The sequence below is a fragment of the Dama dama genome, chromosome 20, assembly GCF_033118175.1.
Source record: "Dama dama isolate Ldn47 chromosome 20, ASM3311817v1, whole genome shotgun sequence".
Lineage (NCBI taxonomy): Eukaryota > Metazoa > Chordata > Mammalia > Artiodactyla > Cervidae > Dama > Dama dama.
Genome location: NC_083700.1, coordinates 106,130,002 through 106,151,417, shown reverse-complemented (window position 1 = coordinate 106,151,417; position 21,416 = coordinate 106,130,002). Strand labels below are relative to the sequence as shown.

Sequence of the window (21,416 nt, the reverse complement as noted above, 5' to 3'; positions counted from 1 at the left end):
TCTGGTGTCATTGTAAGCAAGGACTTTGGTTCCAAAGCAGTGGGGCAGGGGTCAAGGGGTGTGGGTAACAGGCGTGGCCTTCTGTGTGTTCACCACTAAGCAGGAACATGATCTGAAAGTTAGCCCGGCCCACCTGGGACTGGCACTAACCTTTGCCAGCTCTGGCCTTGGCTGTAGGAAAGTATGAGCCTTGAAAGCTCCGGAAGTTGCCTTCCTGTCTTCCCCTGAGGAGAATCCTGAGGTGTTTCTTGAAACCAAGCGAGGCCCAGTGGCCTGAAGAAAGGGTTTTTAAGCTCTTCCTCTCCCCTTGAAGGGACCACAGGGATGAATACACCTCCCAGGGAAAGCAGCAATAACTTTGTGCACACTGAGCAACCACCCACTCCACCCATCCAGGACCCGTCTGAGAGGGCTGCTGCCTGCTGCGGGCCCCACCCTGGTATGCTGTCTTGACTCCCATGCAGCTAGAAGCCAGGAGAGGGTAAGCCAGGGACGGCTCTGTGCCAATGGCGAGTGGGAGACTCGGCCAAGGCTGGGATAAAGGAGGGGAGGTAGCTGGGCAGATAGCTTGTCGGGGAGCTGTGACCCCAGCACTGGCCAGAGGTCCTGGAGTCCTTACCCATAGTTTGGGGCCGAGCCTGCTGATCCGGGCCGCCCCCTCCCACACCCACTCCCTGCACCTGGAGCCCAACCTATGGGCTTGCGTCTCCGCCTCCTTGGCTTCACAATCTCGCGGTTAGTCCCACCCTACCTGGACCCAGTACTTGGCTGCTAACGCTACCACATCCTTCCCTGCTCGGCTCCGGAAGGAGCCCCGGAAGCCATGGGTATGTGCAGAGGGTTTGGGGTGGCTTTTCTGCCTGGAAATAGCATTAAAAGCCTACACCACTTCTCCGCTCTCCCGCTGTCCACACTGGGTCCGGGACTCGCGCCAGGGCCAGTCAGCCCCAACTGGGCTCTTCTGAACCCCGTGCCCGCGCCATCCTCCGCCCGCAGAGGTGCTCGTCCTGGCCGGATATCGCGCGCAGAAGGAGGACGAGCTGAGCCTGGCGCCTGGTGACGTGATCCGGCAGGTGTGCAAGGGGCCCGCACGGGGCTGGATGCGTGGAGAGCTGGGGGGCCGTTGTGGCCTCTTCCCGGAGTCCCTGGTACAGGTGAGGTCGAGCCGGAGGTCAGGCGGGGGTTCTCTGCGCGCTCCCGAGGTAGCCCCTCTCCCGGTGCGCTCTTTCGCAGGAGATCCCGGAGACTCTCCACTCCTCGGGGGAGACGCCGAGACCGCGCTGTGCGCGCCGCCGAGGTGAGCGCGGGAGCACGTGGACGCGCGCGCCCGCGCGCGCAGCCCCCCAGGGCCCGGGTCGTCCCCAACTCGGCTTGAAGGGCGCGGCTCTGGGCGGGGCTACGCGGCCACCGCGCGACCCGTGATTGGTTCTCGAGTACAATGCTCCGCCCTGGGGTGGGGCCTGGGCGCACGAAGGGTGCGAGCGTGTCCCGCCCCTCCCCCAGCTCCGCGGTCTGGAGCGCGAGACTCAAGCTGCTTCACTCTCGTCCGACACCAGGTCGCTCAGTCAAATTTCTGGGCCCCCGAAGATGGTGCAAGGCAAACTTCAACTACACCCCGGAGCAGGCGGACGAGCTGCAGTTGCAAGCTGGGGAGATTGTGGAAGTGATAAAGGAGGTGAGGGGATGAGGTGATGAGTGAGGAGACATGGGTACAGTGAGGTTGTAGGTGATGGAATAGATGAGTGGCACAGAAATGGGCAAGTGAGGGAGCAAGGGAGGAGAGGGGTCATCGGGCAGAATCGGGGTGAATCAGGGTTTAAGATTGCTAGGGAGACCCTTGGGGCAGAACCAGATGACCCTGCGTCCTCCCTCCTTCCCAGATTGAAGACGGCTGGTGGCTGGGGAAGAAGAACGGGCAGCTGGGAGCCTTCCCATCCAACTTTGTGGAGTTGCTGGACAGTGGGCCCCCAAGTGAGACCTGGACCCTGTGACCCCGTGAACCCCTGTGACCAGACTACAATCGTCAGTGACCTTCCCCAGTGGCCTGAACCTGTGATCTGCACATCTTGCCCTATGACCCCTTTGACCTCTCCCATGACCTCAACTGAATTAGCACCCTCCCTAACCTCACTGTCCCCCAACAGGCCTTGTCAATCCAGACATCCCTTCAATCATCCTTGGTCCCCAGCGGCCTCAGAAGGTAAACTGGGTGGTGTGGGCAAAGAGGTGGTGAGTTCCTCTTAGGGGGTTGGAGGCTCAGCTTGGTCCTTCCCCTGCCCCCACTAGCTGAGCAGCCTGACCTATGACAGCCCTCCAGACTACCTGCAGACCGGTGAGCACTCTGCCAAAGGGTCCCTCAAAATCCTCTTCCCCAAGCCCCTGTGACTTGGGGGTGGGGGTGCCCAGGTAGGCTGATGGAGGAGGGAGCCTATGACTTGTTTGGGGAGGGGATTTGGCTTCAGTGAACTGAATTCCCCTCAGTCTCCTACCCCGAGACCTACAGGGTCCTGTTTGACTACCATCCTGAGGCTCCAGACGAGTTGGCGCTTCGGAGGGGTGATGAGGTGAAAGTACTGAGGAAGGTGTGCAAGGCACAGGGCAAGGGAGGGCATAGGGATGGGGGATGTTGAGAAGGGTGGGCTTAGGGAAGCAAGGAGCTGGGGGGTCTGGCTCACCTCCCCACGACCTCTTGCTCTCCCAGGTCACAGAGGATAAGGGCTGGTGGGAAGGAGAGTCTCAAGGCAGAAGAGGACTTTTCCCGGATAACTTTGTACTCCCACCACCCCCAGTGAGTACGGAGCCAGGCACGCTGGTGGCAAGGGGCAGGCTACTCTGGACAAAGCTGAGGGTGGCGGTACTCGCTGGACACAGCTGGAGGGCCGCCCACAAGTGAGGGTGGGCCTAGAAGTGTGAGGGCTCCTCTTCTGATTCTGACACTTCTTTCTGCATAGGTCAAGAAGCTGGTCCCACGGAAAGTGGTATCTCAGGAATCAGGTGGGTGCCCGGGATTGCCAGGAAGCCTGGGATTGGGGAGCGATCTGTGGGAGGTCCACCAGTCCAGGTGCTCACAGACACCCATAGCTTCCCAGTGGTCAGTGCACACCCTTAGGAGGTACCTCCCCATGGGTTAAAGGCCTGGTAGGAATGTCTGGTGGGTCAGTGTTAGGACTGTGTCACTTCGTGTGTGTTACTACATTCCTGTTCCTCTGTCTTGAGCATGTGGCTATCATTCTCATCAATGACTGTGTTTACGTTTGTTTCATTTTGTGAGGAAATGTATGGATCGGTATATCTGGGTCTTTGAGACTTTGTGTTAACATATCTATCAAGTGAGTCAGAGAATAACTCTGTTTATGTGTCAGTATATCTGTGGGATGTGTGTTTATGTTTTAATGTAATGCACACAGTCCAAAAATATATGTAACGTATGTGTTTTAAAACTTAACAACGAACACCCGTGGTTGGTCACCCAAACCCAAGGACTAGAACTGCCAGTGGTTTATGTACTTCTCTTTCCCTTCTGCTCCTCTCCCCACATCAGAGGTAACCACTAACCACTATCCTGAATTTTGAATAACTCCCCGGAGTTTTTAGGTGTATTCACTTACGTTATGTGCCTAAACGAGGTGTCATTTAATATAGTTTTGTTTTGAGTTGTATAAAAATGGTATCATATATGTATGGTTTTCTTGTTTCCAGTCAACATTATGTTTCTAAGATTCACATCCATGTTGTGTGTAGATGTAGTTTATTTTTCTTTTCTTTTTAAATATCTATTTGTTTATTTGGCTGCGCCAGGTCTCTGTTGAGGCACTCAGGATCTTCTGTTTTCGTTGTAGCATGCAGGATCTTTTAGTTTCGGCATGCAAACTCTTAGTTGCGGCAGGTGGGATCTAGTTCCCTGAACAAGGATCGAACCTTGGCCCCCTGCTTTGGGAGCGCAGTCTTAGCTATGGGACCACTAGGGAAGTCCCTGTAGTTCATTTGTTTTTCTGTGTTGTTTACTATTCCTTGAAGGAATTTCCACAATTTATCTGGTCTATTCCTGGTTAGACATTTTCACTGTTTATAGTTTTTACTCTTATAAATGGTGCAGCCATAAACACTAAGATGTGTTTGTCTCCGTGTGCAGCTGTGTTTCTCTACAATAGGCAGTGGCGCTGCTAGATAGTAGGGTATGTGAATATTCAACTTTTATGAGGTAAAGTCACATTGGTCTCCAAAGGACTTGTACACTTCACTCCACCATTGGTCTATGAGAGCATACTGATCCACACCCTCTTAAACGCTTGCTGTTATCAGATTTCATTATTTTTGTGAATCTGGCACAAAGCAGCATCTCTTTGTGGACTTTTTGCATTTCCCTGGTTAGTGACAGCTGTTGAGTTCTTTATATATTCTGATTATGGGATGTACATGTTATAGATAGTTTCAGTTTATGGCTTTTCTTTTTTTTTAATGAATAGAAGTTGTAAATTAAAGCTTTTTTTGAAGTATAGGCAATATATAGTATTGTATTTGTTTCACATGTACAACATAGTGATTCAAAATTTTTACCTCTTATACTCCATTTAAAGTTATTGTAAAATATTGGCTATATTTTACAATAATAATAAGTCCTTGAAGTGAAGTGAAAGTCGCTCAGTCGTGTCCGACTCTTTGTGACACCATGGACTATACAGTCCATGGAATTCTCTAGGCCAGAATACTGGAGTGGGATCCCTCCAGTATTCCCTTCTCCCAGAAGATTCCCTTCTCCAGGGGATCTTCCCAAACCCAGAAATCAAACCCAGGTCTCCTGCACTGCAGGCAGATTCTTTACCAGCTGAGCCATGAGGGAAGCCCAAGAATACTGGAGTGGGTAGCCTATTCCTTCTCCAGAGGATCTTCCCGACCCAAGAAATGAACCGGGGTCTCCTGCATTGCAGGTGGATTCTTTACCAACTGAGCTATCAGGGAAGCCCAATAAATCCTCACAGCTATTCAATAATAAATCCTTACAGCTTATTTATCTATATGTCATCTTTAAAAATTAGATTCCTCTCATGAATGATACATGATATTTGTCTTTCTCTGTCTTCACCTAGCATGACAATCTCTAGGTACATCCATGTTGCTGCAAGTAGCATAATTTTGTTCTTTTTTATGGCTGAGTAATATTCCATTGTATATATATACCACATCTTCTTATCCATTCCTCCTCTGTAAATGGACATTTAGGTTGCTAGGAGTAATTTTAATGCAAACATATCAATCTTATCTTTAATGATTAGTAGGTATTTTTCTTGTTTAAGAAATTCCTTCATGCCTGAAGTTCAGAAAGACAGTCATTTATATTTTCTTTAAAACTTGTAAAGGGTTGCTTTTCATTTTTAAGTGCTTTTATCTATGAGCGTTGATTTTAGTGAGTGATCCAATTATACTTTTTTCCATATAGACTATCACTTGTTCTAGCACTATATATTATTTCTGCATGTGAATTTTATTGTGTTTTTTTGAAAATTAGATATCCCTTTTATGCCTGGGCTATAGAAATATAGATTTTTGTATATTGATTTTATAGCCAGCCATGGTACTGATAATTTTAGTAATTTATCTGTAAATCCTTAATACTTTTCTATGAGGACAGTCATTTCATCTGTGAGTAATGACAGTTTGGCTCTATCTTTTCACTTCTTACAACCTTTTTAATTTCATTCTCTTATTTTATTTTAGTGGCTAGGATTGTAATACAATATTGAATAGAAATAGTAACGCTGAACATCATTACTATGTTCTGATTTTAAATGAAATGCTTCAGACTTTTTCCCTTTCACAATGATATCTGATGCTTAGATCTTTTGTAAGTATGTTTTTGTCTGATTAAGGAAGATCCTTTCTATTTCTTTTACTTGGAATTTTTATCAAAAGTGGGTGTCAAATTTTCTCATTGTTTATCTGAATCTTTTGAAATAATTAAATGGGTTTTCTTCATTAATCTGTCAATGTCAAGATGTTTGTAGGATTTTCTAATACTAAGTCACCCTTATATTCTAGGGATGAATTCATATTGGTCATGGTTTATTATTTTTTTTATATGCTGTTGGGATACTGTCTCAGTTTTTTTTTTCCCCTTCAGATTTTTGCATTTATTTTTCCTGTCTTCATCTGATTATCAGTAATATACTGGCCCCTGAATGAGTTAAGGAATATACTTTTTTAAACAGATTATTTGTTTGTTTATTTTTGGCTGCACTGGGTCTTCATTGCAGCACATGGGCCCTTTGTTGCTGTGTGTGGGTTTTCTCTAGTTGTGGCGAGCAAGGGTTACTCTCTAGATGTGGTGTATGGGCTTCTCATTGCAGTGGCTTCTCTTTTGTTGCAGAGCGCAGGCTCTAGAGCACAGGCTCAGTAGTTGGGGCACACGGGCCTAGTTGTCCCACGGCATGTGGGATCTTCCCAGGCCAGGACTTAAACCCCTGTCCCCTGCATCAGCAGGCAGATTTTTAACCACTGGACCACAAAGGAAATCCCACGGAATATACTTTTTGGTTTTTTTTTAATATCTTTAAATATCTTTTAGATCTTACATAAGATGGGAATCATCTTTCTTTGAAAGCTGATAAAATTTGCTTATAGATTCATCTGGTCCTGTTTTATTCTGTTATGGGAAGATTTAAACTACTTCAGTTTCTTTATAGTTATAAGCAAGTGTGGCTTCTGGCTAAAATTCTTTTTTTCTTTTTCTTTTTTCTTCCCTTCCCCACCTTCTGGCTTAAAGGAACAGAAATAGCTCACATTTTCAGAAGTTGGAAATCCACAGTCAGGATGTTGACATGGTCATGTGTTCTGTGAAGGATCTGGGGGAAGAATCTTCCCTTGCTTCTTCTTAGCTTCTGGCAGTCTTTGGCTTGTAGATGCCTCGCTCTGTTCTCTGCCTCTGTCTTCATGAGGTCTTCTGCCCTCTGTGTCTCTGTCCAAACTTCCCTCTTCTAATAAGGATACCAGTCACTGGGCTAGGGGCCACCCTAACCTAGTATGACCTCCTCGTAACTTTATTACATCTAACAAAGAGGACTTTGCTTTGGAACTCAGAGGGAGAAGAAACCTTACACCTTAGGAGACTTACACAAGTAGCCTTCTGTCTCCTGCTTCCTGGGTAACCATCAGTTCAGTTCAGTCTCTCAGTCGTGTCTGACTCTTTGTAACCTCATGAATCGCAGCACGCCAGGCCTCCCTGTCCATCACCAACTCCCGGAGTTTACTCAAACTCATGTCCATCGAGTCGGTGATGCCATCCAGCCATCTCATCCTCTGTCGTCCCCTTCTCCTCCTGCCCCCAATCCCTCCCAGCATCAGGGTCTTTTCAAATGAGTCAACTCTTCGCATGAGGTGGCCAAAGTATTGGAATTTCAGCCTCAACATCAGTCCTTCCAATGAACACCCAGGACTAATCTCCTTTAGGATGGACTGGTTGGATCTCCTTATAGTCCAAGGGACTCTCAAGAGTCTTCAACACCACGGTTCAAAAGCATCAATTTTTCAGTGCTCAGCTTTCTTCACAGTCTAACTCTCACATCCATATATGACCACTGGAAAAACCATAGCCTTGATTAGATGGACCTTTGTTGGCAAAGTAATGTCTCTGCTTTTTAATATGCTATGTAGGTTGGTCATAACTTTCCATCCAAGGAATGAGCGTCTTTTAATTTCATGGCTGCAATCACCATCTGCAGTGGTTTTGGAGCCCAGAAAAATAAAGTCTGACACTGCTTCCACTGTTTCCCCATCTATTTGCCATGAAGTGATGGGACCAGATGCCATGATCTTAGTTTTCTGAATATTGAGCTTTAAGCCAACTTTTTCACTCTCCTCTTTCACTTTCATCAAGAGGTTTTTTAGTTCTTCTTCACTTTCTGCCATAAGGGTGGTGTCATGTGCATATCTGAGGTTATTGATATTTCTCCTGGCAATCTTGATTCCAGCTTGTGCTTCTTCCAGCCCAGCGTTTCTCATGATGTACTCTGCATATAAGTTAAATAATCAGGGTGACAATATACAGCCTTGATGTACTCCTTTTCTGATTTGGAACCAGTCTGTTGTTCCATGTCCAGTTCTGACTGTTGCTTCCTGACCTGCATATAGGTTTCTCAAGAAGTGGGTCAGGTGTTCTGGTATTCCCATCTCTTTCAGAATTTTCCACAGTTTATTGTGATCCACACAGTCAAAGGCTTTGGCATAGTCAATAAAGCAGAAATAGATGTTTTTCTGGAACTCTTGCTTTTTCGATGATGACTGACCAAAAATCTCACGAAAATTCTTGAATCAGTTATGTGTTCAAATTATCCATTTAATCAATGTTTTCTAATCATTTGTATAATGTTGTTTATAATATTCTCTTATAATCTTTTTAATCTCATCTATATCTGTAGTTAGTCTTTTCTTCATTTCTAATAATGTTTAGTTTTTCCTCTCTCTTTTCTTTTTTTTTTTAGTTTTATTTATTTATTTATTTTTTTCGATTTTTTTTTTTTTTTCATTTATTTTTATTAGTTGGAGGCTAATTACTTCACAACATTGCAGTGGGTTTTGTCATACATTGACATGAATCAGCCATGGAGTTACATGTGTTCCCCAGCCCGATCCCCCCTCCCACCTCCCTCTCCACCCGATTCCTCTGGGTCTTCCCAGTGCACCAGGCCCAAGCACTTGTCTCATGCATCCCACCTGGGCTGGTGATCTGTTTCCCTATAGATAATATACATGCTGTTCTCTCAAAACATCCCACCCTCGCCTTCTCCCACAGAGTCCAAAAGTCTGTTCTGTATATCTGTGTCTCTTTTTCTGTTTTGCATATAGGGTTGTCGTTACCATCTTTCTAAATTCCATATATATGTGTTAGTATACTGTATTGGTCTTTATCTTTCTGGCTTACTTCACTCTGTATAATGGGCTCCAGTTTCATCCATCTCATTAGAACTGATTCAAATGAATTCTTTTTAATGGCTGAGTAATATTCCATGGTGTATATGTACCACAGCTTCCTTATCCATTCATCTGCTGATGGGCATCTGGGTTGCTTCCATGTCCTGGCTATTATAAACAGTGCTGCGATGAACATTGGGGTGCACGTGTCTCTTTCAGATCTGGTTTCCTCAGTGTGTATGCCCAGAAGTGGTATTGCTGGGTCATATGGCACTTCTATTTCCAGTTTTTTAAGAAATCTCCACACTGTTCTCCATAGTGGCTGTACTAGTTTGCATTCCCACCAACAGTGTAAGAGGGTTCCCTTTTCTCCACACCCTCTCCAGCATTTATTGCTTATAGACTTTTGAATAGCAGCCATCCTGACTGGTGTGTAATGGTACCTCATTGTGGTTTTGATTTGCATTTCTCTGATAATGAGTGATGTTGAGCATCTTTTCATGTGTTTGTTAGCCATCTGTATGTCTTCTTTGGAGAAATGTCTGTTTAGTTCTTTGGCCCATTTTTTGATTGGGTCATTTATTTTTCTGGAATTGAGCTGCAGGAGTTGCTTGTATATTTTTGAGATTAATCCTTTGTCTGTTGCTTCATTTGCTATTATTTTCTCCCAATCTGAGGGCTGTCTTTTCACCTTACTTATAGTTTCCTTTGTTGTGCAAAAGCTTTTAAGTTTCATTAGGTCCCATTTGTTTATTTTTGCTTTTATTTCCAATATTCTGGGAGGTGGCTCATAGAGGATCCTGCTCTGATTCATGTCGGAGAGTGTTTTGCCTATGTTCTCCTCTAGGAGTTTTATAGTTTCTGGTCTTACATTTAGATCTTTAATCCATTTTGAGTTTATTTTTGTGTATGGTGTTAGAAAGTGTTCTAGTTTCATTTTTTACAAGTGGTTGACCAGTTTTCCCAGCACCACTTGTTAAAGAGCTTGTCTTTTTTCCATTGTATATCCTTGCCTCCTTTGTCAAAGATAAGGTGTCCATAGGTTCGTGGATTTATCTCTGGGCTTTCTATTCTGTTCCATTGATCTATGTTTCTGTCTTTGTGCCAGTACCATACTGTCTTGATGACTGTGGCTTTGTAGTAGAGTCTGAAGTCAGGCAGGTTGATTCCTCCAGTTCCATTCTTCTTTCTCAAGATTACTTTGGCTATTCGAGGTTTTTTGTATTTCCATACAAATTGTGAAATTATTTGTCCTAGTTCTGTGAAAAATACCGTTGGTAGCTTGATAGGGATTGCATTGAATCTATAGATTGCTTTGGGGTAGAATAGCCATTTTGACAATATTGATTCTTCCAATCCATGAACCTGATATGTTTCTCCATCTGTTTGTGTCCTCTTTGATTTCTTTCATCAGTGTTTTATAGTTTTCTATGTATAGGTCTTTTGTTTCTTTAGGTAGATGTACTCCTAAGTATTTTATTCTTTTTGTTGCAATGGTGAATGGTATTGTTTCCTTAATTTCTCTTTCTGTTTTTTCATTGTTAGTGTATAGGAATGCAAGGGATTTCTGTGTGTTAATTTTATATCCTGCAACTTTACTATATTCATTGATTAGCTCTAGTAATTTTCTGGTAGAGTCTTTAGGGTTTTCTATGTAGAGGATCATGTCATCTGCAAACTGTCCTCTCTCTTTTCTTATTCAATCTCTTGTTACTAGATTCTTATTCAGTCTCCTGTTAACAATATTCAAATACTTAAAAAAAAATTCTAACCATTTTTAAGTGTATACTATGTTAACTATATGCACATTGTTTTGCAAAAGATCTCTAGAAATTACCTTTGTTTTTTAACTCTAGTAGTTTGAGATTATTTTCCTTGGTGATAAATTGATGAGTTTAGACTATATTAATCATAATTATTTTATAATATTTTCAATGATTCTTTTCTTTTTCTTCATATTTCACTTTTTTCATTTTCTTGGAATTCGCACACTTTATATTTTTCATTTTGGTGATTGCTCTTGAAATTTACTGGGTATATTTAACTTTACAAGTCTGATTTTAAAGTCTTAAACTTTTTCCTGAACAAAACCTCCAACTATTGTTTTTTAATTATTTCTCCTTTCAGTTCTGTAAGTGTTTTGTTTTATATATATTTGAGGCTCTGTTTTTAGGCACATATACATTTGTAATTATTATCTCTTCCTGGTGTATTCAGCTGCTTATCATTATAACCTCTCCCTCTTTGTCCTCAGTAATTTTTCTTGTCTTAAAGTTTGTCCTGTCTGATATTAATATTTTGGTACTATTATGGTTACTATTCATGTGATATGTCTTTCTCCAACCTTTTATGTCAACCTATTTGTGTCTTTGAATCTGTTGTCCACAGTATATAGTTGGATCTTGTTTTTTTAATTCAGTCTGACATTCTCTGCCTTTAAATTAGGGTGTTTAGGTCAGGAGTTAGCAAATTATGGTTTATGGGCCAAATCTAGCCTGTCATCTTTTTGGGGGGACAGGGGTGAACAGCTTTACTAAGATATATTCATGTACAATTCACTCCTTTAAGTAAACAACTCAGTGGTGATTAGTATAGTTATAGTTGTGCAACATCACACAATCAATTTTAGGACATTTTCATCACCCACTGTACTTTAAAAGAAGTTATTTATACATTTGACTGTGTCGAGTCTTGGTTCTGGGTTCGATCTTCGTTATGGCGTGTGGATCTTTAGTTGCACTCACAACTCTTAATTGCAGCATGTTGGATCTCGTTCCATGACCAGGGATCAAACCCAGGCTCCTTGCATTGGGTGTGCGGAGTTTCAACCCTTGAACCATGAGGGAGGTTCCACCCGCTACACTGTTTAGCCATTATCCCACCAGTTTCCCCATTCTCCCCTCTCTATCCCAAGACAACCATTAATCTACTTTGTCTTGATAGATCTGCCTACATTTCATATACATGATATGTATTATCATATATACATGATATATATGATACATATACATGATAATATACATATATTATATGATATATGGTCTTTCTAATGGGCTTCTTTCACCTAGAATAATATTTTCAAGTTTCATCCATTGTGTAGTATGTGTTGTACTTCATTCCTTTTTATTGCCCAATAATATTCCCTTTTAAAAAATATTTATTTTTATTTATTTTTTTGGCTGCCCAAAGTCTTAGTCATGGCACACAGGATATTTTAGTTGCAGCATGTGGGATCTAGTTCCCTGACCAGGAATCAAACCTGGGTCCCCTGCACTGACAGGTAGATTCTTATCCACTGTGCCACCAGGGAAGGCCTGGCTATGAACTTTTGTGTACAATATTTTATGTGGATATGCTTCCATTTCTCTTGGGTATAAACCAATGAAAGACATCCTTCGAAGATCCCTTGGAGAAGGGAATGGCAACCTACTCCAGTATTCTTGCCTGAAGAATTCCATGGACAGAGGAGCCCGGTGGGCTACAGTCCATGGAGTCACAAAGAGCTGGACACAACTGAGCAACTCACATACACACACACACACATGATCTATTTTTAACTTTGAGAAGAACTGGCAGGCTGTTTTCCAAAGTGACTGCACCAGTTTATATTCCTGCTGATAGTGTATGAGGGCTCCAGTTTTTCCACATTCATCCCAATACTTATCTGTCTTTTGATTGTAACCATCCTAGTGGGTATGAAATGCTATCTCATTGTGGTCTTGCTTTGCATTTCTCTGAAAGCTAATGATGTTGAGTGTCTTTTCCTGTTTATTGGCTACATGTATACCTTCTTTTGAAGAAATGGTCCTTTGCCCAATTTTTAGTTGGGTTGGCTTTTTACTATTGAGTTGTAGGAGTTATTTATATTTTCTAGATAAAAGTCCCTTATCATATATGATTTGCAAGTATTTCCCCCCATTCTTTGGGTTGGCGTTTCACTTTCTTGATGGTGTTCTTTGATACACAAAAGTTTAAAATTTTTATGAAGTCACACCTACCCATTTTTTCTTTGGTTGCTGTGCTTTGGGTGTCATAGCAGTGAAACCAATGCCAAATCCAAAGTTGCACACCATATTGATTGAGTTCTCTTCAACCATGGCAGTGAAGCTGCTGACCCTTCTCTGTCCCACCCTGTAGAACGGCCACATGGACCAAGGCAGCAGGGACTGGGGCAAGAAACCATCAGGCACAAATGCTTCTCAGATTATTTTATACCTTTGGTCAGTATCCAAGTGCTGAAGTGGTGGTTTGTCACTTTTATTTATTTATTTTTTTTTTCCAGTGGGTTTTGTCATACATTGATATGAATCGGCCATGGATTTACATGTATTCCCAATCCCGAACCCCCGGTTTGTCACTTTTAATCCAGCTTTATACTTGCTGTGTGGGGAGAGGGTTTATCTACCACCCACCTCACTCTGCCATAGTCAGACCCTGCTTCTGTTACCTGTTCCTTTTAACACTGTTTTCAAATTTTCACTCCTTGTCTTATTCTATTTCTGGTTTACTAATTCTCTCTCTAGCTTTTATCTAGGTTTGATCTGCTGTTTAACCTATACGTTGCATTTTATTTCACAAATACTAACCCATTCCTTTTAACATTGTTTTCAAATCTTCACTCCTTGTCTTCATTCTACTTCTGGTTTACTAATTCTCTCTCTAGTTTTTATCTAGGTTTGATTGCTGTTTAACCTATACACTGCATTTTATTTCACAAATGCTATTTTTCACCTCTAGTAGTTCAGAATTCTTTTTTTCTCTCCCCGAATAACCTGCTTGTTTATGCCTAATGGCCCTTTATTTCTTCAGATATATTTTGCATAGCTGCGCTGTGCTCCCTTCCTGACACTTCCAGCATCTGCTGTGTGTTGAGTCTGCTGACTCCTGCTCTCAGTGGCCCGCCCTCTCGCGTGTTTTAGGATCTTTGTTGATGATCCCTATCTGTGGGAGTCTGGCATGCCTCCGTAGGGGAAGAACTTCCAGAGGAGACTTGCTTTTACTCCTGCCAGTAGCCAGAGGGCACCAACCACCAGCGACCACTGCAGTCCTCCGGAAGAAAGTGGTGCTAGGTTCTCGCTGCTCTGTGGCTGCCGTGCCTTGGGCCTGTGATGAGCCGAGGGAGCAATACCTGGGGTACCTGCTCCTCCTCACAGTTCCCAGGCTCTGTAGCCACAAAGTAGGGCTGCCCTCTCACTTCCTTTCTGGCCCCAGTTCCTCCCTTTTTTGTGGGTTTCTCCTGCTTCTTATATGTCCTGCTGCTGCTGCTGCTAAGTCGCTTCAGTCGTGTCCGACTCTGTGCGACCCCACAGTCGGCAGCCCACCAGACTCCCCGTCCCTGGGATTCTCCAGGCAGGAACACTGGAGTGGGTTGCCACTGCCTTCTCCGCTTCTATGTCCAGTGATGCCTTAAAATTGTATCCAAAAGCAGGATATAATTGCTTTCTAGTGGGAGGGTCCCACAGAACACCTAACCAGCCACACTACAAGAAGCTGGAGTCAGGATTTACATTTCCTGAGCATTTGACTGTATGCCAGCCACTAAGTACCTCACATGGGTCAAGTCACTCAGACCTCACAGCAACCCTGCAGGGTGGGTATTCTTGTTGTCCATGTTTTATGGGTGAGGACATGGGGCACAGAACGGTTAAGTTACCAGCCAGGTTCCCATCCATCTGGCAAGTAATAGAGCAGGAATTCCAAGCCCGCTGTCTGGCTGTAGGAGCCATGCCCTCGCCCACCGTGACCCATAATTGGGGGATTCTGTTTGTATCTGGGTGTGAGACCATGTGTGCAAGTCAGCTTCAGCATGCGTGCACGTGCCCAGGTGGCTGTTTCAGTAGCTGTGGAGATGAATGTCACTTGTGCGACTGCCTTCAAGTGCTCACTGACATCACCTTCTCCGAGTGGCCTTCCTTGATCACCCCATTTAAAATTGTACACCCCTCCTACTTATTCTTCCTCAGTACGACTAATAAATCTCTGTGCGTGTGTGCTAAGTTGCTTCAGTTGTGTCCAACTCTTTGCGACCTTATGGGCTACAGCCCACCAGGCTCCTCTGTCCATGGGCTTCTCCAGGCAAGGATACTGGAGCCCTCCTCCAGGGGATCTTTCAGACCCAGGGATCAAACCTGCATTTCTTTCATCTGCATTGGCAGGTGGGTTCTTTACCATTAATGCCACCTGGGAAGCCCAATAAATATCTAATGCACTACATAGTTTACTCTCTAAAAAATATTGATTTGTTTGGCTGTATCCGGTCTTAGTTGCGGCATGTGAGATCTTCCTTTTGTCATGTGAGATCTTCCGTTGCAGCACATGGGCTCCAGAGTGCAGGCTCAGTAGTTGTGGCGTGGGGGCTTAGTTGCTCTGCAGCATGTGGGATCTTCGTTCCTTGACCAGGGATCGAACCTGTGTCCCCTGCCTTGCAAGGCAGATTCTTAAGCACTGGACCACCAGGGAAGTCCCCATAGTCTACTGCTTCTGTTTGTGTCGTCTTTTCCAGTAGAACAGGGACCTTTCTGGCTTCCGTGGGGCAAGCACACCGTAGGCAGGGTGGGTGCAGCCCATGCCCAGGTTGGAGACTGCTGCAGTAGTTCCCGTGAAGATGGTGTGACTTGATCTAGAGAGCTTAGTCGTGGAGGTGAGGATGTGTGGCTGGATTCAGGATGTGTTTAGAACAGACAGGACTTACTGATGGTTTGTGTGTGCGACATAAAGGAATAAAGGCGTCAAGGAGGACGCCTCACTTTGTCATCTGAGTGAGTGGGCGAGTGGGTGAGATGGGGAACACTGGGAAAGGGGCAGATTCTGAGGACAAGGAGGTTGAGAAGCCAGAGGTTAGCTCTGCTAAGTGTGTGATGCTAAGTGGAAATACTGCGAGGGCCATCGGGTATGAGTCTGGAGTCCAGGGAAGAGGAAGGAGCTAGAGAATGAAAATCTGGCAGTTGTTGGCTTATTGATGATAATTAGACTCATAAGACTGGATGAGGTCTCTTAGGGAGTAGACATGATAGAGAAGACAGAGGAAGGAATGTGGACTGGATGTGGGGTGGTTGTTGCCGTGGTCTAGGAAGCGGAAGAGTCTGAACCAGCAGTAAGCCGAGTACAAGTCGTAGAAAAGCATGGATTAAAAATTGGCGGGATTTGGAGCCATCTCCCCACAAAGCCTTCCCTGACAACTCTTTGGGGTGCTCCTGTGGTCAGTGTCCCCAGAGCTCCCAGGAGCCGGTCAAATATGATTCATCTTCTGTCACTAGTCCCCTGGGCACAGCACAGGATAGGGTCAGTGACTCTTAGATGAAAGGAATGAGTGAGTGAACAAATGTCCCTCTCCTCCTAGCTCCTGTTAAGGAACCCGAAAAGATGATGCCCAAAACAGTCCTCCCTATAGTCAAGAAGCTGGTGACAGCTCCCAGTGAGCCCAGCAAAACCAAGTAAGGAGCGGAGTACGGGGAAGGAGGGTACAAGAGATGCTGCTCCCTGCCCCCACCCCCGGGTCTGATGGGGACATGTTTCAGGCCATCTTGGACACCCAGCAGAGACAGTCAGAAGCGCCCCTCCCGAAACTCCAGTAAGTCTCATTGCCTCCCTGCAGTGGGCTGAGCCCTGGGGTGGTTGTGCTAAGGGGACAGAGATGGGGAGAGGCTTGGGGCCCAAGTAGGCCTGGATTCTTGAGGGTCTGCTCTCACAGGCTCCAACAGCGGTTTCCAGCCTGGCAGAAAGCGATCCAAGACACAGGCTTCCCAGCAACGCCCTGCAGCCAGTGAGGTGAGAGGCTCGAGACCTGGGAGAGCAGAGATCCTAGACGGAGTCTGGTTCCCAGGGGTGTGGCGTGCAAGGGTGAAGGATCCAAGGCTGAGGGGAACCAGACTCACACCATCAAGGTACCCATCCCTTGGCTGAGTCCGCATCCCCATCACTACAGGATGAAAAGCAGAGGCGCCTTACAAAGGGCCCTCGTGTGAATAAAACCCCAATTCTGAACAAGACCGCCAGCCCAGAGAAGACACCAACTCTGGATAGGGCCCCCAGACCAGAGAAGACCCCACCTCCAGATAAGACCCCCAGTCCAGAGAAGACTCTGTCTCCAGATAAGTCCCCTAACCCAGAGAAGACCCCACCTTCAGAAAAGACCCCCACTCCAGAGGAAACCCTAATTCCAGAGAAGGTCCCTACCCTTGAGGAGACCCCAACCCTGGAGGACAAGGCCCCCAGTCCAGACAGGGCCCTTTCTGGGCATGAGGCCCGGGTCCCAGAAGTCCTACTTGAAGATGAGGCCTTTGGTCCAAAGATGGCCCCTCCGGGGGACGAGGCCCCCACCCTAGGAAAGGTCTTGACCCCGGAGCCTGTGCTCTCTGAAGAGGCCTCTGCCGGAGACAACAGTCAGTTCCATCACTTCTCTCCGGAGGAAGACACCCCGCCAAACGCCAGGTCTCTTGAGGCCAGTGAGGCTCAATCTCAAGAGGAGGTGCACACGCCAGAGGAGGCCCCCCTCGGCATGGTGAAACAGCCCCTGGAGAGGAGGGCCAGCTCCCCTCTCCAGTCCGAGTCCAACCCCAAGTCAGGGTCCGCGCCTGCCCTTGAGAAGGCCCACCCTCAGGAAGAGCCGACGAGCCTCCTGGAGGAGGCACCACCGAAGGCTGAGACTAGCCCCAAAGATCAGGAGTCTCCCAAAGAAGGGGTGCCCTCCAAAGAGGTAACCCCTGCTCAGAAGAATGCGGAGCCCCAAACGTCCCCCACCCTGCACTCCTCCGTCCCGCCAAATCTCACAGACCGCAGAAGTGACGGAGACGACATGTTGAGGATAAAGGACCAGGTGGAGGCTTTAAGGAGGTCACTGGAGCAGATGGGGGTGCAGCTGGAGTAAGTGGGGGAGAGGTGCGGAGAGGCGAGGGTGCGGGCTGTAGGCTTGCCCTGCCCACCCCTTCCCCTGGGTCTCCCGTCCGCAGAAAGCAACTGACGGACCTCTGGGAGGAGCTGAAGAGCGAGCGGGAGAAGCGCCTACTGCTGGAGGTGGGTGGGGTGCGGGTCCCGGGCGGGGCGGGGGCGGGCGGAGGGCCCTCCCCTGACCCCCTGTCCCCACCAGGTTCAGATGAAGCAGAGGACCCGGGACTCCATCCACGCGCAGACGCAGACGCACTGAGGGTGGGCCCGGGAGGGACTGCGGCGGGACCTGGAGGGAAGTGAGGCTCCGGCCACTCACGTCCTTGCACACGTCTTCGGAAAACGCCAGAAAATAAACTCTGCCGAGTACGCGCGCCACGCCTCCCTGGTCCGTGCGGGGCGGGGCTGGCGCGGCGGGGCGGGGCTGGCGCTCGCGTTCTCCGCCGTCCGCATTCCTGGCAGTTGCTCGCGGGCACATCTGGCCAACATGTGGCTCCCATTACCCTTCCCAAGGCCTGCGCACGGCTATTTTTATCCACCGGATGGCGGGGGGAGGGTGTCTCCTTCGGACGCCAGCCGCCCCCCCCCCCCCCCAGGCTGGAGAAATGGCAGGCTGGAGGGGCCCTGGAGGGTTCGGGGATCTGCCCGCGGGCCGGATTCCGGAATCCAGCTGTGCGCCAGGGGAGGGGCCGGGCCGGCCTGCTCTCTAGCCCAGACCCCTCCCAGTTGGTCTCACTGCCCTTTCAGAGGGACTCACAGGAATTCAGTGACGAACACGAACTCCACGGCCCAGCTCAGGCACACTTGGTTACACTGGGGGTAATAGCACCTTAGCGTCAAGGTCAGGGTCCCGAGGCCTTGTGTGCACGTGTGTGTGTGTGTGTGTGTGTGTGTGTGTGATTGAAATGAGGCATTTGTAGAGACAGGGGCGACTTGTACCCAGTCGTTTCCCGGTAAGGAATGCACTTTAAGGAATGCGGTTGGTGTGCGTGTGTCTGTGGGTGCAGCAGGCGTGTGTTTTTGCCATGTGTGAACTGAGTGGAACCCTGTGTGCCGAGGTGTGAGTTGCATGGAAGGAGGTGGGCAGCCTGGTAGAGGGGTCTAAACCCTGGGGTCCCCTACATGGCAAGAGCCTAGGGGTTATTAGAAGTAAAGGTAACAGACTAAGTCACTGAGAATGCAGCTTTCATTGGTCACGTCACCTCTTAACCGTCCCCCAGAGAGGGGAAGGGGACCCTGCGTCCTACCCTACCCCCAGGGCCTTCTGGCTGGACTAGGGAAGGGTGTCTCCCAGAGGGCCAGAATCCAGGCCCGATAGCACCAGGGGAGCCGTGGGGGCGGGGCCTCCATAGCACCGTGGGCAGGGGCAGTCCAAAGGTCCTGGGGCAGCTCCGAGCCCCTACACATGTCCTGGACGCTGAGCATCTCGCAGCGCGAGTGGGGCCGGTCAGTAATAGTGCATGCGGCCCAGGGTGCCCGTGCCCGTGGGGCTGGGCCCCAGGGTGCCGGTGCCCAGCAGGTCCGGCTGGCCGGTGCGCCAGATCTCTCGCAGAATCCGTTCCCGTTCCTCCAGCCGCTGGGCCCGCTCCAGCTCCTCCGCCGAAGTGAAGACGTTGACGCTCAGGGGCCCATCGGGCTCCGCGGACAGCTCGGGGCCCGGCAGCGTGTCTTCGGGGCCCAGCCGCGTCACTGTGTCCTCCTCGTCGTCGTCGTCGTCCTCGTCGTCCTCGGCTTCCAGGGTGCTGCTGCGGGGGTCCCGGCGCGGGGCGGAGCCCCGGGGCCGCGGGCGGGGTGCACAGGAGATGCTGATGACTAGCAGGCACAGGGTGAGGAGCAGCCCAAAGCAGACGCCCAGCACGAAGTAGAGGCCGAAGCTCTCGGGGTTAGCTGGGGGTCAGAGGGCAGAAGTCATGGAGGGGGCCTGATGCGTGGGGGTCACCCCATCTCGAAAAGACTCCAGGTTCTAAGTTGGGGGGGCAAAGACAGCACCCCCTATTTGAAGGACCTTAGTAGCCACCATTGGGCAGTCGGGGGAGTGAGGATGACACCCCCTATTTGAAGGACCTTAGTAGCCGCCATTGGGCAGTTGGGGGAGTGAGGATGGGGGTGGGTGGGAGTAGGTGACAGGCTAAGCGGGGGGTTATAGTCAGGGGCGGAGGAAGGGAAGGTAAGGGTGGAGGGGGGCCTGATGGGGCGGGGAGGGGTTCGTGTCCCGGGGTCTGCCCTCACCGCGGATGTGCGCGTAGGCCGCCAGGCTGTTGCTGAGCAACTCCATGTCCCTTCGGGGGGCATCCATGTTTCTCTGGGGGCGCAGCTCCCCTGTCAGCCTGCGAGGTCAGCAAGGTCAGATCCTTCGCCCTCTCTAGAGCCAACCCTGCCGACTCGCTTCTTCCTCGGAGCAGCTCCGCTCCCTGGAAGGACAGTCCCAGCCAGGTTCCACCCTGGAGAGAGCGGATTCCTAACTTCCTTGCACACTTGGGCCCTGGCTGGGGGTGTCCTTCCCCCGGGCGCGGACGCCCCGACAACCTGAGGGACCGGAGAGTGAGCCGCAGGAGGCTCCGCCCCCTGGTGGGGTCCCCCAAAGAAGCCCGCTTTCGCCGTCCGGGAAGCGCGATGGAGGAGGGAGACGCGGGGGCGCCTTCCCACTCCCTGGGCGGGCTCCGGGAAGGGAAGCCGCCTCCCTCTCCCATCCCGCCCGCCCCGTGGGGATCCCCCGGCCCGGAGGCCCGGGCTCACTCACCGTCAGCGCCCGGCTCCCCTGCTGCCCGGCCCCGGCGCGTCCGGCGGCCGCAGACACCCGGGGCCCGGCCGCTCCCGCCCCGTCCGGTCCCGGTCGCCCGCCCGCCTGTCCGCCAGGCTCGGCTACCAGGCCGCAGCAGCGCGGGCCGGACTCGGGCTGATGGATCGGCCGGCGGAAAGTTTCCTCCGAGGAAAGAGGAGGGACGGGGCGGGGCGGGGCGGGGGAGGCGGGGAGGAAAAGGGCCGGGAGAGGAAGGGGAGAAGAGGGTGAAGTGTGGGGGGGGAGCCTGAGGGGCCGTCTGCTCCCCCACAGGAAACCGCTGGGGAGGCGGGTTGCAGGGACCCGCCCCCAGGCTGCTAATAACAATAATAATGAGGATGGGGTTCTGCTGAGGTGTCAGGCAATGGGCTAAATCCTTTACAATATTTTTTTCCCCATTTAATCCTAACCCTATTAACGTGGGGACCATTATCCCCGGTTGAGGGATAAGTCAGCTGAGTCATGGAGAGACTGAATAGCTTTACCCCAGTGGTCGGGATTTGAACCCACAGTTCTCTGACCCTGGGCTCTTAACCCCCTCCCTAAATCTTGTTCTTCCTTCCTGGAGGCCCCCCTTTCCCCAGTTCAGATGCCAGATCTCTCCCAGACCCTCTGCCACAATGTCCAGGGCAGGGGCTCTCCACCCCTCCTCCCAGAGCCCCCTCCACGAGTGTGTCCAGCTGGCCCAGCTCTGGTCGTGCAGGGTTAATGAATGTTGGACTCTGGCTTCAAGCCAGACCCAGGCCAGCCTTGCAGAGCCCAGTCTGGGGCTTCTGCTGGCCCCTATGCCCTTCTGCCACCAGAGCACAGGGCAGAGGTGTGTTTGGCTCTGGGCTAAACCTGCTGGTGC

General features: G+C 48.9%; 2 protein-coding genes across 8 annotated transcripts; one reads left to right on the top strand and one right to left on the bottom strand.

Annotated features, from left to right (window-relative positions):
* Positions 1-26: 26 nt before the first annotated feature.
* On the top strand, positions 27-18,161 carry SH3D21 (SH3 domain containing 21). 5 transcript variants are annotated; one of them, XM_061122386.1, is made up of 16 exons: positions 27-439; positions 997-1,073; positions 1,234-1,297; positions 1,557-1,675; positions 1,881-1,971; positions 2,145-2,200; positions 2,287-2,332; positions 2,482-2,582; positions 2,702-2,788; positions 2,952-2,994; positions 16,244-16,337; positions 16,422-16,474; positions 16,595-16,671; positions 16,829-17,766; positions 17,853-17,916; positions 17,990-18,161. In XM_061122386.1, exons 1-16 carry the CDS (start codon positions 325-327, stop codon positions 18,044-18,046), a joined length of 2,082 nt encoding a protein of 693 aa, XP_060978369.1. In that variant the 5' UTR covers positions 27-324; the 3' UTR covers positions 18,047-18,161. The 5 variants fall into 5 exon arrangements, with proteins under 5 accessions (XP_060978369.1, XP_060978368.1, XP_060978372.1 ...); XM_061122385.1 differs by having other exon boundaries at positions 997-1,154; XM_061122389.1 differs by having other exon boundaries at positions 343-481; positions 997-1,154.
* A 794-nt stretch (positions 18,162-18,955) lies between these two features.
* On the bottom strand, positions 18,956-20,692 carry EVA1B (eva-1 homolog B). Of its 3 annotated transcripts, none has more exons than XM_061122392.1 (3): positions 20,528-20,692; positions 20,017-20,228; positions 18,956-19,674 (listed from the first exon to the last, which is right to left on the bottom strand). In XM_061122392.1, the coding sequence occupies exons 2-3, from the start codon at positions 20,081-20,083 to the stop codon at positions 19,235-19,237; spliced, it is 507 nt and encodes a 168-aa protein (XP_060978375.1). In that variant the 5' UTR covers positions 20,084-20,228; positions 20,528-20,692; the 3' UTR covers positions 18,956-19,234. The 3 variants fall into 3 exon arrangements, with proteins under 3 accessions (XP_060978375.1, XP_060978374.1, XP_060978373.1); XM_061122391.1 differs by having other exon boundaries at positions 20,017-20,114; XM_061122390.1 differs by lacking the exon at positions 20,528-20,692 and having other exon boundaries at positions 20,017-20,410.
* Positions 20,693-21,416: the final 724 nt, after the last annotated feature.